Source organism: Haliotis rufescens, unplaced genomic scaffold (assembly GCF_023055435.1).
Source record: "Haliotis rufescens isolate VD_foot unplaced genomic scaffold, xgHalRufe1.0.p SCAF_11, whole genome shotgun sequence".
NCBI classification, from domain to species: Eukaryota; Metazoa; Mollusca; class Gastropoda; order Lepetellida; family Haliotidae; genus Haliotis; species Haliotis rufescens.
Window position 1 is genome coordinate 5,847,834 of NW_025963791.1, and position 16,041 is coordinate 5,863,874.

The 16,041-nt window shown below is 41.0% G+C and overlaps 1 protein-coding gene across 1 annotated transcript; it reads right to left on the minus strand.

Annotated features, from left to right (window-relative positions):
• Positions 1-4,532: 4,532 nt before the first annotated feature.
• On the minus strand, positions 4,533-10,771 carry LOC124134294 (nucleolar protein 12-like). The gene is made up of 5 exons (XM_046499031.2): positions 10,656-10,771; positions 7,791-7,896; positions 6,729-6,902; positions 5,652-5,743; positions 4,533-4,689 (listed from the first exon to the last, which is right to left on the minus strand). The coding sequence occupies exons 1-5, from the start codon at positions 10,736-10,738 to the stop codon at positions 4,569-4,571; spliced, it is 576 nt and encodes a 191-aa protein (XP_046354987.1). The 5' UTR covers positions 10,739-10,771; the 3' UTR covers positions 4,533-4,568.
• Between the last annotated feature and the right edge of the window lie 5,270 nt (positions 10,772-16,041).

Consider the following 16,041-nt stretch of genomic DNA (forward strand, 5'->3'; position numbering starts at 1 on the left):
GACACGCCGTGATATAACTGGAATTCCTTCTGTTCAATGCAGCATTAAACCCAACTCACTCCATGTTCTCTAACTGAGGAGTAATTAAGTTTTGTCAGGAATAATATTCATGACTTCTAAGTATGAAATATTATGGTTAATGTTCTCTATACATATGAATTAGCATGAACATTTTGACATGTGGATTAGTCACATACCATGTAAACAGAGGGTAAGAATCTTCGAACACTTAACATGAAAACCGTTTTAACAATGAAGGTACTATTTTGTGTTGGATATGCTCAATGTTCCATGCTGGGAAGTTATCTCAGAGACAGCTATATACTCCTGGATCAAAGTTTTTTTATGATAAAAGTTATAAAAGATACGAGACAAAGTGGTAGTTAGTGAATGAGTGGTTGTCTTAGGTGCTGCATTTCGCTGGCACGGTTGTGTCCCTTAGATGAGCCAGAAACCTATGATGATGGGTTCGAATCCCAGAATTCTCATTTGGTCTCGGGTTAGTCAGTATCATACCTGTGCTTGTGGGTGTCACCTTGTTGTTAAGTGTGTGATAATTAAGGGGAGGCTGGGTGCTAATTACGTCGACTACGGTATATCTTGAGGACAGTTATTTGTATAGTAGAGCCTGTAGCAAAGTGTGTTCTATTCATCGTGTGACTTGCAGATTATGCCAACACATATTTTGAACATCTGCAACGAATGGGAAAGTCATTTGTGTGGACAATGTTCAGTACAGTGTTCAGCACGAGTCAGATGCTGCCAAGTTAGAAAGCTAAGCTTCAACATCAAAGCCGTCTAGTCGTGTGAGGAAGTTAAAGAAACTGTGGATACAGTACAGTCAGTGTTGGCAGTCTGCCTTTTTATTACTGCTGACAATGGCCAAACTATTAGAAGACTGTCCACTTTTGTTTAAAGTAAGTCAGTGTTGTGAGCATTTGGCATTCAATGGTTTTTTATGTCCAATATACAAAACAGTATACATTATATTACTCATTTAGTTAGCTTCTGTACAATGTTTTCATTAGATATTAGTGTTTCTTAACTTCTCTTCTTGTGAAAAGTAAAACTGATTTCCAACGTTGCATACATGATCATGAAGATTTGTGTTATTTCTAAAAACAATTATGGGTGAAGATTTGGTGAAGATAACTGTCATTTGAAAACAAGATTTTCTATGACATCAATTGATAATAATTGTGTCAAAAGTATACATTGATGATCAGAATTAATTTTAAATTTTACCAAAATAATCAATAAAATATTTTGACAGGAAATTAATAATTTAAAAAAAATTACATATATATCAAACATTGTTGATGTAAATTGTAAAAGTTACTGGTATGGGCTAGGTTTAACAATAAGTGAAAGTTGTTTCCGCTTGCCCATTCTACAGTCACTGATTTTGTATGCAACATTGTAATCAGTATGATGGTGGCAGGAACAACAGCACAACTGAAGGTCAAACCATCATCTTTTTGTGTTTGAAACTTAACGATAAATATGCCCAGTTCTTGTATGTACCTTTTATTATTGACAGGTAAAACTTTACAAGAAAATTTTCAGAATGACTGAGGCTGTGGCTCGACTTCGAACACACTTTGTGGTTTTGACCGGACAGAGGTGGCTGAAAGTGCCTGGACACTGTCCACTGTAACCAGCATCTCCAGCTGTGAGTTGTGACTACTTCAGCGGGTCTGGAGATGATGTCGTTCCTCACGCTGTAGCTAGTCCCCCATCCCCTCCCTTTTGTACTGTACAGAACTTTCACCCAGTGTCTGTCTCACTCATCCTTACTTTCTTCGCCAGTGTCATGTATATTGATGAAGCTTTTTCTTCAATTAAAGGTGTTGATATTGATGATGTTTGTTTGTGTTTTGTGTTGTACAAAGTGATATGGAATGGGAAGTATATTTGATGTGGGCTTGCCCAGTGGTTAAAGTGTTTGCTCGTCATGCTGTTTCAGGGGACACGGATGGCCCAGTTTTGAAAGGCACCATCCCTTGGGCACGCCAGAAACCTATGATTGTGGTTGCAAATCCTGGTTTGCCCCGATTATATTTCTAGGTTTGTCAGCATCATACCTGTGCTCGTGGATTTCACTGAAGTGGTAAACGTCTAAGACCTGCATCACTTTGGGCTTTCCTCCTACATCAAGCTGACATGCCGTGATATAACTGGAGTACTGTTAAAAGCGGCGCTAAAGCCAACTCACTCGCTCATGCTGTTTCACGGGTTGATCACAATCATAGTGTCCTCAACGGTGATGCAGCTTGTACCCAACTCACCCGCATAGAACGAAGAATCCTTAAACTGGTACATGTGAAGCAAAGTATGAAGTAGGAAAAGGCACATTCTGGCCCAAATTTCAAAGTTGTGACAAAATTTGATATATTGGTATGAAAAATCTAAGACATGTTAAAAAAATCAGCCTTTTTTATGTATTTTTATTTTTTTCAAAACATGCATTGAAATCAAGTCCCATTTTCTCAGGCAAATGAATACATCTGGTTACTTTCATAATGGTGAGTGAATGTTTTCCTCACTTCTGAAATAATCTTGGGGCAGGGTTAGTGAAGTTAGTTAGTGGTTAGGGTTGGTTAGTAGTTCAACATGCTGGTGGTCTGGGCACAAAACCATTATCAGAGTGTAATGTCTGATTTTAATGAGATTTAATGAGAAAGAACACAGATTCTCATGGCCTCTGACAATCACTAGGTGCTCATACTCAGATTTTGAGATTCGAACCAATGACTAAAAGATCCTGAAAGACAACTTTTCACATGGAGTTCATCTTCCCATGGCAAGGGAGTTAACTGACTACTAAAGTCCAGTTTCTTTGCCGAACTTGCTGAAATGTATTCGCTTGATTGTAGCCCCACCAGTGGCTATTACAGGTTATGTCACTTCAATGTCCCTATATTGACCTATCAGATTCCACCTCTCTTATCACTTGCATTTGCTTTAGACAAAATGGTGGCCTTCAGTCAAGACAATCTGATCGATAATCAAGATCTGTATTTTCATAAAACGGGTCTGACCTCGCTAAAAGTGCATTAAATAATTTGAGCACCTTGATTGAAACATGAAAAGATTTGGAAAATATCTGTCAATGCCCAGTTGACGGTACAGATGCTTTGCAAATCCTGCAATCGATCCAAATTTGCACAATGAAACGTTGTTTATGAACTGGACGTCTAGTTCATTTGGACTCTGCAAAGGCTCGTTAGTCCACCCAAATGTAACTCCAGAATTCCAGCCTAGTTCGGCAAGGGTGGAAACTGGACTTTTACAGTCAGATAACGCCCTTGCCTTGGGATGATGGAAGTTGCTGCACTTTAAGGCCACTGGACCACTTATGGCTCACTAAAAATAATAGCGATCAGCATGTCCTTCTGTCTATCAGTCTTCCTTTTCCGGAGCATTACTCCAAAACTGTTGAACATTTCTTGATGAAACTTGCTATACAGTCCAGTGGTGAACTGGTTCGTTTTGATGATTTGGGATACCGGTATTTAAAATCGTTACTTTTATCTTCGCTGTACTGAAGACATCCAATGGCAATGAACCACAAGAGGGGTATACCGTATTCGACTTAATAAGTGCCCACGGCGGTATTTGCGAATATATTGGCTAGTGAACAATCCCAATTAGCACCCCTTCCGATTGATCAATGTTCACAAGACTTATTTATTCGCGTACAATACGCACTTGTGTGTTATATGCACCCTTAATTATGGGCAATTAAATTCTAGAAAAATATATCTGTCGTACATTAACATTTCAGGCTGTCAGCATAAACCACAAAATTTATCTTTCAACCGTTTTTTTCACCAAAATAATATTCTAATAAGAGCCCCCTATTTCTAATTTTGAGAGCACCCTGGGCGCTTATGATGTCGAATACGGTAAGTCGCGTAACTTCATTTCTGAATTGCACTAGACCTGGGGGATATGTTATCTCCTGATGACTGTTTGTTAATGCCATATGAAGGTGGCCTGTAAATAATCCATTTGACAATCCAGTGATTGACATTTTGAGCAATGATCCTCCCCTGTCAAAGTCCGACGACACGTTGTCAACCCAGTCTGACCACCCAATCCATTAACCCACTGCCTGGGACCATTTGTAATGTTCATTCCTGGGTCCCCTCGGGACACTAAGAACAGGTAAAATGAGGTTAAACGTCCCGTCCAAGATTACTGCACTTATATAACAACGGCCATACATGTGTGTGTGTGGCTGCTTGTAGTAGTCCGGACTGATGCCGATTTATAGTGCTAGCCTACGGAGATACCATGCCACAGTTTAACATGAATACCCCACTCAGACACAGCATACTGACTCCGAACCGACCTGTCCTTGTTTTAGCCTCTTAATGCCGGGTGCTAGACAGGGTAACAACAAGTACCATCTTTTAACCTCTTTTGGTATGATACGGCCGGGGATCAAACCCGCTCTCCGGGCAGATGCTCTACCACTAGACCACAGAGGCAATCTCACCAAGGACAGACAACATAAGAGCTGACAGTGAAAATACAAGTTTTTATCAACACAATATACAAGTTCACTTTTTCTTTCTTGCTTTCTTTGCTTTGTTCTTTCCTTTGGGCTTAACACTTTTTGACTTTATCTTGGAGCCCCCAGATCTTTTCTTCTTCTTATCAGCATTTCCACACTTTTGAAGTCTGTGAAAACAAAGCACAACTGAATTATGTACATGCATGGGCGTTCATTATATTCCAGGGATGTGAGAAGGTTTTCCCGAAAAAAGAGAGGAAATGTCTAGTTTTTTATACATCTGATTCCATTTTAAGCATTTTCCTGCAGTTTGGACAACATTCACACCCAGAAATGTCAAATAAACAAATATGGCGGATGCAGTAAAATTTCGAAGTTAAATCAGTACTTTTTAAAAATCAGGTTTTACAACTAAAAGATTGCGCAAGATTGCGCAAAAAGGCCTCATTAAGTTCAAGAGAAAACAAAGGTTTTTAGAAATGACAATTTAGAGAATCCAGTAGATATAATATCACATTGATATAATCTACCCAAGGTATGCCTGAACAAACCTGTGGTTGATAGAGTGAGCACCAACTCACTGCTGGGTTTACAATGTGGGATCAGAGAGGCCCAAACAGAGATTATTCATTACTGGCAACCATAATGGCCAACAAGTCAGTGTTGAAGTTAATGGCAGTCCCTGTTTTGGGGATTCCCACATTCAAATACTATAGACATGATAGAAGACACAAACCAGTACAAAAATATGGAAACAATTAATCGCTGATTTTATTATAAATTCCTTGGCTGGAAACTAGAACCAAACAATTGTTCATAAATCAAACACATCACAAATATAGACCCGTGAAGATCCAGGGTAGAATGGGTCTTCAGCAACCCATGCTTGCTGTAAAAGGCGACTATGCTTGTCATAAGAGGCGACTGACGGGATCGGTTGTCCAGGCTCGCTGTCTTGGTTGAAGCATGTCATCGATCCCAATTGCATGGATCAATGCTTATGATATTAATAACTTGATTGTCTGGTTCAGACTTGATTATTTACAGACCGCTGTCATACAGCAGGAATATTGCTGAGTGGGGCGTTAAACAACAAATAAATAAACAAACAAACATCACAAAGGCTTACTTCTTCTTGAGACGGGCCAGACTTTTATCTATCTTCTTGATGTTGGGTTGTTTCATTTCTGATTCTTCATCTTCTTCACTATCTTCTGCAGCCTGCAATGTTGGGATTCAGAATAGACATCAGATAGATATGGGCCATCAGTTAAAGGCAACATCAAAAAATATTTTGTCATGGGCCTTGTAGGCAATGTGTAGAGTGTTTGGTTTAACGCAAGTTTGTACAGTATTTCATGTTAATGTTGGAGGGATGCTGAAGTGATGCAGATCTCAGATGTTTACCACTTTGCTGAAACCCACAAGCACGGGATTGTGCTGACAAACCAAGAATTATAATCGTATAAGTCTGGCATATCCAAGGGACACAACTCCGCTCAGCCTTTGCCAACTGAGCTACATCTAAAAATCTACCAGAGAAAACCAGTTAAGAGCAACAGAACTATGGAACATGTACACATTTTAAATAGTAAGAGCCCCACAATTTACAAACAAGACACAATCACAATAAACTGTGGATTGTAATGATTAAAACCCACCACATTTTCAGAAGAGACTGCAACAAACCGAGGTTTACTTTGTTTGCTTCCATTGAAAATGTGGCAGGTTCTAATCATTGCTATGCACATGGTTACTGTGCAAGTATATCTTTGTACAGAGAAACTTTATCAATCCAGAGCCCTTTTTGTCCAGACAACCAGCTTTCAGGATATAAAATGAATTTGATGATTTCGCAGGAATCAAACGTTAAATAATGAAACAATATGGAGTTTTACTATCAAATTCTCCTCACTGTTCTTTCTATAGACATGACAGTGAACAAAATTGTAAAAAAAAACAAGAAAATTCATTATTTAATCAGGGATTTATGAGATGCACAAATGTGTGTCCAGTACGCACAATTGTTGAGATTGGGTGCCAAGATTTACAGTACAATAATAAATAAACAAACAAACAAGGTGACGACATGACACCAGTGACCAAAATTCAGTGGGAAACCAAAAAGCTGTAGTTATAGATGATCACATGGCACCAGTGACCTAACCATGAACAAGAAATGAGAAACACCAGTTGTTAATCATACCAAATTCTGTCCCAGACGAAGTCCCCCCTCAGAGGAGAAGTCAACATCGGCGATGTCTGTGATGGTGACGGTGTGGTTGGGCAGATCAAACTCTGTGGCATCCACCAAGTGTTCCACCTCAGGCACCGTGAACACCCGCTGCTGATTCATCCTCGTCTTCATCATCTCTCGTGTCTACATGAACATGTTTCCATGGTTACTGCGTGTGTATATCGATGTCAGTCTTATGTCACAATCAGCTATATTCAAGCTACATCATTTATAACTACAGCATGAAAATAGTCAAGTCTAGGTCAGACCAACCAGTGATTGATAGCATGAGTATACCTGCATGCCACCCCACACCCCCACTAGTTACAATGTAGACAAACTAGTTGTTTTATCCCCAAATCTAATTATTTTAAACAAACACCAGTCTGAAATGAGCTGTGGACTTGTTGGATATGACCAATGGTATCAACCGCTATGTCACACAATCAGTAACAAAGCCAGACCACCCAATCCCCACTTTAGTCAGCTTAGATGACTAGCAGTCTCTGGAGACATATTCTGACCCAGGGTCTTGACAGGGTCGATCATTCTATGTGTTGTGTGAGAGTGACTGATTCTTCCCCCTCTGTATACATGGTATGCAAAATGTTTATGCTAATTCATATGTATAAAGAGACATAAACAATTTTTTTAGATTCAATGACCATTAACCATATTATTACTTCCTTAGTAGTCAGGAATATTAATCCTGACAAAAAATAATTACTCCTCAACCCTAAGAGATGCAAGCCTCAGGACATTTACCACTTTGGCTTAACCCCCGAGCATGGGTATGATGCTGACAAACCTAAAAAAAACCCAATAATGTTTGAACCCACTATCACAGGTTTCTGGTGTGCCCAAGGGACACAACTCTGCACAGCAAACTGCAGCGCCTAAGACAACTGAGCCACCCGTTCCCCCTTTTAAGAAAGTGTTATCCCAAATATAACATTTGTTATAAAATATTCTTCCTAAGGATAAAGACCTTCCACTTCTCCATTTGTAACAAGTCCTGCAGCAAGAACACACCTGCTTCCTTAGTTCCTTCCTTTCTTCAGTCATCCTCTTCTTCACCTTCTCTTCATAATATTTCTTTCTCTCAGCTTTCCTCTTTCTGAATCCTGTCAGGTAGTCTCTGTAGATATGGGAAAATTAGGAAGTATCAACTATTGTTCACCAGATTAACTAGGAGTGTCTGTATTAGACATTTTAGAACCATTTTCCGAGACAAGGGAGTTAACTGATTATAAAGGTCCAGTTTCCACCCTTGCTGAACTATGCTTGAATGTTATGCAGTGCCACCAGTGGCTAGTATGAGTTATTTCCCTTCCAAGTCCCTACAATCAGATTCCACCTATCATATTACTTGCAATCGCTTCACAGGAAATGGCAGCATTCAGTGAAGGCGTTCTGATCAATATTCAAGACCTAGATTGTAATAGAATGGGTCTTACCTCGCAAAGTGCATCAAATTACTTCAGAACCATGACGAAAAATATGAAAAGATTTGGAAAATATCTGTTGATGCCCAGTGGACAGTACACATGCTTTGCAAGTCCTGCAATCGACCAAAATCTGCATTTCACTTTACGAACCGGATGTCAATTTTATTACGTGATTTTGATTGGACTATGCATAGCCTCTTTAGTCCAGCCAACACACAACTCCGAAATTACAGCCAAGTTCAGAAAGGGTGGAGTCTGGACTTTTATAGTCAGGTAAGATGTTTCAGAACATGCCTCAGATAAACAACCATGGAAGTTAAACATGTTAAACACAAACTTGTTAATTAGTTGTCAGTCCAGCTGTACTGAACATGCGGAATTTCACACAAAATGCTGCAAATTAAACCTAGAAATAAGTATGGAATAAGTATTGTATCTTTGGGTAGGTATAACATTTGACATTTGGGATTTCATCGTATCCCAATTGCGTGGATCGATGCTCTTGATATCAATCACCGGATTGTCTGGTCCAGACTCGATTATTTACAGACCGCCATCATATAGCTGGAATATTGCTGAATGCGTAGATAAACAAACAAATAGGCATATCTGATCATTCAGACTGATGATTCTCTGGCGCAGATGTTTCATGTTTATATTCAGTGAACAGTTTTATGTTGATATTACAATGGTTTCACTGACTCAGAGTGCGGCGTAAAACAACAAACCAAACCAAAAGGTATAACATTACCATGATTACCCCACTATGTTAAGTTTTAACCAGAACCATGGGCTACGACTGCCTACTGGCAAATACTGAGTGTTTAACCTGTGCCAGAGTGGAGTGTCAAACAGTGGTAGTCATTTCAGGTGCTATGGCTGAGTTCACTAATGCAGGCGTAGTGGCCACATCATTTCCGATTCCTGTGATGGGATTTGAACCACAGGTCTTCTAATCCCAGTTTCGACGCCTTGTCCACATGACCAAAGAGGTTAGCTCCATCAGGAAGCTAAGAAGGTGTGGAATGACTCTACGTCCTGCAACACCCCCGTCAACAGAAGGCACGTCTCGGAACACATAGTTGTTACTGAGACTTATTTTGCACAAATTTGATATGAACTTTCTCAAACCCATGGTGGGGGCCAGAGAAGCAACCATAAAATGTCTGATTTTCATGATGGACTTGAACCACAGACCTACCCTGTCCACATGACCAAAGAAGTTAGGACCGTCATCAAGCTGACAAGGTAAGATGTAAGGAATTGTAATTCCTCCACACCATCAACACTCTCAAGGAGTATCTCTTCCACACAGAACCATTCAGCTCAGCTACAACCATTATTAAATGTACCAATGTCCTAACTATACCCTTCACCCCTGGAACATAATGGGACAATGCTGTTCATGCACAGTCATATTTAGGTTTTACTTTTACCAGTTTACAAGACTCTGGCTTCAGGCCTGTGGTATGCTTAATTACTGCCCCACACTCAAATGCACTAAAGCATAGCAAGGCTGGACAGCTGTAGATCCAATTAGTGCCATCTACCTCTAATGTAGTCTTGTAGACTGCTTGGATAATGAGCAATGATCAAATTGTGCTGTGAAATTAGCATGATTAGACTTGATTTCAGAGCAATGTTTTTGTGACTATAGATTAAATTTCCTAAAGTGTATTATTCTTCTCTGGTTAATGATTCGGAAAATTGATGCTCGGCTGTTTGATGGTCCAGTGTAAACCAATCTCATTGAAATCAGATCTTAGTTCTCGCTACCGCTAAACAAAGATCTGAGGACATCCCATTACAATGCGTGAAATCCCTTCTGGTGTCCCCGATGTGATATTACTGGATTATTGATAAAAGTAGCGTAAAACCATACTCACTATCGACCCATAAGTATCGTATATGGCCGTATTTGTGTACAGTTATGTATTTATTGACACTTAATGATATGAGGGTCAATGATGATGATGTTTTAACCTACATATCTAAATAGTCATATGTGAATACACGAATCAGTTCTCATGAATTAAATGCACCACATACTGATGAGAATAATATCTGATAAAATCAACATGTTAAGGATAAGCTAACCATACATGTTTTCACTCAAAATACGGTAATAGAATTCCGTGATTTTTCCAAAGAAACGCTCTCAACCTCTTCAAATAAATTTGACGTGGAAATTGGGAGAATCTGATAATATTCATCGCACATGTAACCAGGGGGTGACTCTACCTCTTAGCTACAACTAAATGGCTCAGAACCATGAATCCAATTTTCCTAGCCGTGAGCTATGATGCAAAGTATTGACCATTTGTGTTGACAGTGGTCTAGACTGCCGGACCCACTCACGCCTCTCGGCTACAATTATCCATGAACCGCATAACCCACACTCGAAAGGAAAGGACGGTCATGTGTCATTCATTCCATACTATTCACTTACGCCCTTGCTTTTTCGTCAAATACTAGAAAGTGTTTAGTTTTTCGATTCTTTGGCGCTTTGATTTTCTTCTTCGTGAAACCCATGCTCGTTGTTTGTTCCGGAAGTCAATGAAGGGCGACAACTCTTGTACCTTCCGTTGCAAATAAGTATTTTGTGAGAGCATCGATAGTAGTTACTTTGTGATGTTTGTGTGTTCGTATCACCACGTTCGTGTGACCAGGCGTCATTCTTTTTGCAAATAATATCAAATCTACTGTAAAATAATTCAAAGTTGGTGCACACAGAACACCCATTTCCAGGAAAGGAGGAAATATACACCATATGTGAAACGACACAGCATGTCGCATCGTCAGGCAGACGACGTCATGGGAGCAAGAATGTACAGGTACGACCAATAAGGTGAGTATTTGACATAAATGAGATGTTTAACTGATGAAAATTACAGCTTCATTCACCCAGTTTGCCTTCATGTCGACCCGGTTTAAAAAGGATAGCAATTCTTGTTATGTTGTTTGACGCGAGGTAAATCGGGGACTTGGTTGATATCGTGCCATTGTACCCTGTATGTCTATCACCAGAGAGTACCCCCTGTGATCAGAATCCACTAGCTGTGTCTGTCACCAGAGAGTACACCCCGTGTGTCATCAGAGTACACCTTGTGTCATCAGAGACTACACACTGTCTGCCATCAAAGTGCATCCCGTCAGTTATAAGAGAGTGCACCCTGTCTAACATCAGAGTACACTGTGTTTGTCATAAGGGAGTACACCGTCATCAATGAACTCCCCATCTGTCATCAAAGTGCACCCTGTCTAACATCAGAGAGTACATTATGTTTGTCATAAGGGAGTACACCGTCATCAGTGTACTCCCCATCTGTCACCAAAGTGCACCCTGTCTGTCATAAGAGAGTACACCGTGTGTGTCATCAATGTACTCCCTGTCTGTCATCATAGTACACCCTAAAATGTTAATCATATAAAAAACCGAACACGCAAATGTGAGGTGTTGAATTAAAGAAAGAGGATGGGAAAGGCAAAGCTCAAAGAATCTCAGCGAAATCAAATTCCGTTTCTCTTGTTTCTATTTTATCTAGCCAATTTCATTATTTTTCTTTCTATTTCTTTTATTTGGCGTTAATAGCCAATTAATCATATCCATCTCCGTGAGACATTTCAAAGATGTAAGAACGTCAATGGCGATAGTCTGCTAGACTAATAACGGAGCGCGTTGATGATGATGACGAAAGTGGCGGTAAATGTTACACTGATGTTCGAGTAAACATGATAAAGGTCGGACACCAACAATTCAATATCTTCAAAGTCGTCTGTCATTTTTTTTGTTTCAAGACAAACAATTATTTTGATGAGATTCAGAAAAGAATAAAACCTGACGCAGACGTATTCTTTTTCTGAAACAAAAACGTCCCCCCAACCCCGGTCGAGCCTCAACCAACACCCCCCCCCCCCCCCCCCCCCCCACACACACACACACCCAACCTCCAGCCCGCACCCCCAGAATATCACAAGGTAGGTCCCTTATCAGATACTCCGCAGTGATATTTTCTCGTTCAAACGGGGATCGACAGATGGGGCGTTGCGTCTTATTGATGAAGCATTTCGATGAACTCGTGAGGGGACACGGGTGGCTTCATACCGGCGTTTACCCAAACTCGCCCTCTCTATTCAGTGGGGTGGTCGGGTAGCCTAGTGGTTAAAGCGTTCGCTCGTCACGCCGAAGACCCGGGTTTGATTCCCGACATGGGTACAATGTTTGAAGCCCATTTCTGGTGTCCCCCCGCCGTGATATTGCTGGAATATTGCTAAAAGCGGCGTAAAACCATACTCACTCGCTCACTCTTTTAGTAGAATCTATGTTGTGGACGCGGCTGTGAAGATTCCGGGTCTAAATAGGTCCACAGCAATCTATGCTGGTCGTAGGAGGCGACTTATCATTAAGGGATCGGGTGATCAGGATCGCTGACTTGGTTGATGAGGTGGCCTCATCACTCACAGGATTATCTGGTGCAGACTCTATTATTTACAGGGGTCATATAGCTGGAATATTGCTGAGTTCGAGTGCGGCGTCAAACAACAAATAAACAAACAATCTTTGTTTTCGATACATACAGCGCAGGACAATAATGCAATATTTTATTCAATATTTTAATTTAATCCAACAATACTGAAACATAAAATATAAATTACAAAAATGAAATCCGATCTTGTACCTTTCTAACATGGCACTTCATTTCAACATGTCACGAACGACTATCTATAGTATGTCGATTTCAATTACCCCTCCCCCTCAGTCCAAGGTCCCTCACCCCGTCTCACTGTTTCCCACAATAGCCGGATGTCAGAGTAACCAGGAAGTCATCGTCACAGTGAATAATGCCATCTCTCTCTGTCTCCACACTATAAATACACCACAGATAGGTCATGGCCTTTGTCTCTATGACACTGGGAGTTTATATACTTACCAACAGGTCTGGTTTCCTGTGTCATCTATTTTATAGACATGTATATTAGTGTCCATCACATCGTGTGTCTATTTATATTAAAATGAATCGCAGTTATTTAATGTATACGTTATGAACTATTGAAGCTGTGGCAGTCATGTTGGTGCGAACGAAATCTTAATGCTTCCCTCGCATACGGCATAACTCGTCCTAGACATGACCCCTTTAATTCCGAACGAATAGTATAAGGAACGTCTCCCCTCCGTAGGGACCTGGATTAGAGTTAGTCCCAGGGTCTAGATTTTTCAAAACGACGTTAGGGCTAAGATGATCTAAAATTTACCGTAACGAAAATGTAATGTAATATATTATATAGAACTAGCATGTAAGAATGCCATATATATTAAGATAGATACATACCTTTCGTAAGTATAATTTACATCTTCATCCAGGATGTTCTGTCATAGATATATTTGATGATGATGATGGATTGATAAGAAAACCAAGAATATTCCGAGACAGAATTCGTCGTCTCCATACGCTGGATTTATGGAACTTTCCTCACGCTAGCAAATACACTGTATATTTTTTGTCGTAAGAGGCGACTTAATGGATCGGTTCGGTTGCCTCGGTTGATAGTGTGTCATCGTACCCCAACGGCGTGGTACTTTGCTCATAATATCAACCCCTGGTTTGTCTGGTTCAAAATCGATTATGTACAGGCCGTTGTCATATGGATAGATTATTACTATGTGGGGTGAAACAACAAAAACAAATTCAAAAATAAAGAACTTCTACATGTCTACATGTACCGTGCCAGTGTTTCCTCAATCCAGACATTTGTTAATTCGGATTATTTCAACGAGAAGTTTTCTGAAAAGCGTAGGGATGGCTGTAAATGGGTCATGGCCTCCTACAGAATTGTTATCCTGATATTCAACACTTCACAGCTCCGAACATCCGCACTTGGCAATTCATGAGGCTATTATAATGAGTTATAAATAGTCACCAACACAACTATTAAATACACGTTTTATTCCAAGGAACTCGGCTTCCCAAACATGTATACAATATCACACGACATTTTGAAATGTTAAGTGTACTGGATATTTGTAGTCTGTCGCCTTAGAAATGTTGATTGATAAGTTCTGTGCCTCAAATTGAAGGGAAGGGTGGGGTGGTGGGGTGTAACGGGGGTGGTGTGTGTGTTTGTGCGTTTGGGGGTGGGGGTGGGGGTGGGGGTGGGGTGGGTGGGTGTGTAACGTGTGTGTGTGTGTGTGTGTGTGTGTGTGTGTGTGTGGTGGAGGGGGGGGGGGGGGGGGGGGGGGGTAACCTTTTAGTTAAAGCATTCGCTCGTCACGCCAAAGTCTCGGGTTCGATTCCCCACATGGGTACAATGTGTGAAGCCCATTTCTGGTGTCACCCGCCGTGATATTGCTGGAATATTGCTAAAATCGGCGTAAAACCATACTCACTCACATATTGAAGGAATTTTGTGACCATGTATTGGCACTTTCAGTTTGTCCATTTTCCAAAGGTCACAGACCTCTGCTTAGTTTACTGACTTGTCACATCGAAACAGTTTGCTCAGTTGACTCAAGTGTTTGTGGACATACCTCTATGACATCATGTACTGTTAACAACAAAGAACTGCTCTATTATGCAATTCCTTCTTTGTGAGACTCATGGCTTATCAAGCAACTCTAGTCAGTATGGCTGGAGAGGGCACGGTAGGCCCAGTTTTCTAAGACGCCGTAATTCGCTGTGCAGAGTTGCGTCTTGGGCACGACAGTTGTTAACCGTTGGTTCGAATCCCAGTTTAACCTTGATCGTGATTCTTGGTAATGCCTCAGTCACATATACAACGGTCGCCGGACGAAGTGGGGGCATCGGTGGTTTTCACCGGGTTTCACCGGGTTTCACCGATTTCGCCGTCGAAATTGCTGCAAGTGCTGTATCGCCTTTCAGTTTGTGAATTTGTGTCACAGATCCATTAACGATTTGGGTGTGGACCACCGGTCGCCGCAAGAAAAAAATTCCGAGTTATTTTCTTCCGATGTGTCCACCGGGGTCTTCCCGATGTCAAAAACATGGCCAATGCTCACAAATGATCGTCCGGCGCCCCGTCGGGTATCTCTCGATTCTGCCGATTTTCAGCCTTTTCGGGCATCGTAAATTAATCTTTCCCGGCATCGGTGGATATGTGACTGAGGCATAAGCACCATACCCATGCTCGTGGGTTTCCCCAACATGGCACGCCCGGAATCTGCATCACTTCGGGCTTTTCTCTCACAGTAGTACTAATCTATATCTGAAATACTGTTCAAAGCGACATAAAATACAACTCACTCACTCTCGTTTCTAGCTCTCAAAATATACGCAAACTGATGAAGATCCTCGCATATCTTAAATAAATCGCACCGAAATAGTACCACGCGTCTTCCAGAATCAGCTGGCAGTTCTTTGGGTTGAGTATGTCGGACGGTCACGCAACCCACACGCCTAAACTATTTGCTAATGAATAAGAGATCTCAGGGACAGCTAGTTCCTTAATGGATAGTGCCTTGAAAGATCAAATGTTTCCATGACATGAATAGGATGCCGGGATATAAGTGATGGTTTGGTCGGGGGAACTGAAGACATTGGAGGGAAGCAAGAACACAAGTGATGGCATGGGAGGGAAGCAAGAACACAAGTGATGACATGGAAGGGAAGCAAAAACACAAGTGATGGCATGGAAGGAGTGCAAGAACACAAGTGATGACATGGAAGGGATGCACTAACACAAGTGATGACATGGAAGGGATGCAAGAACACAAGTGATGGCATGGAAGGGAAGCAAAAACACAAGTGATGACATGGAAGGGAAGCAAGAACACAAGTGATGGCATAGAAGGGGAGCAAGAACACAAGTGATGGCATGGG

Bases quoted from the DNA above. Each gene is read 5' to 3' on its own strand.
- LOC124134294 (XM_046499031.2), bottom strand. From the start codon at position 10,738: ATGGGTTTCACGAAGAAGAAAATCAAAGCGCCAAAGAATCGAAAAACT. The intron at 7,897-10,655 runs GTAAGTGAATAG...CCATATCTACAG, and splicing joins TTTGACGAAAAAGCAAGGGC to AGACTACCTGACAGGATTCA. The intron at 4,690-5,651 runs GTAAGCCTTTGT...TTGTTTTCACAG, and splicing joins CTGGCCCGTCTCAAGAAGAA to ACTTCAAAAGTGTGGAAATG.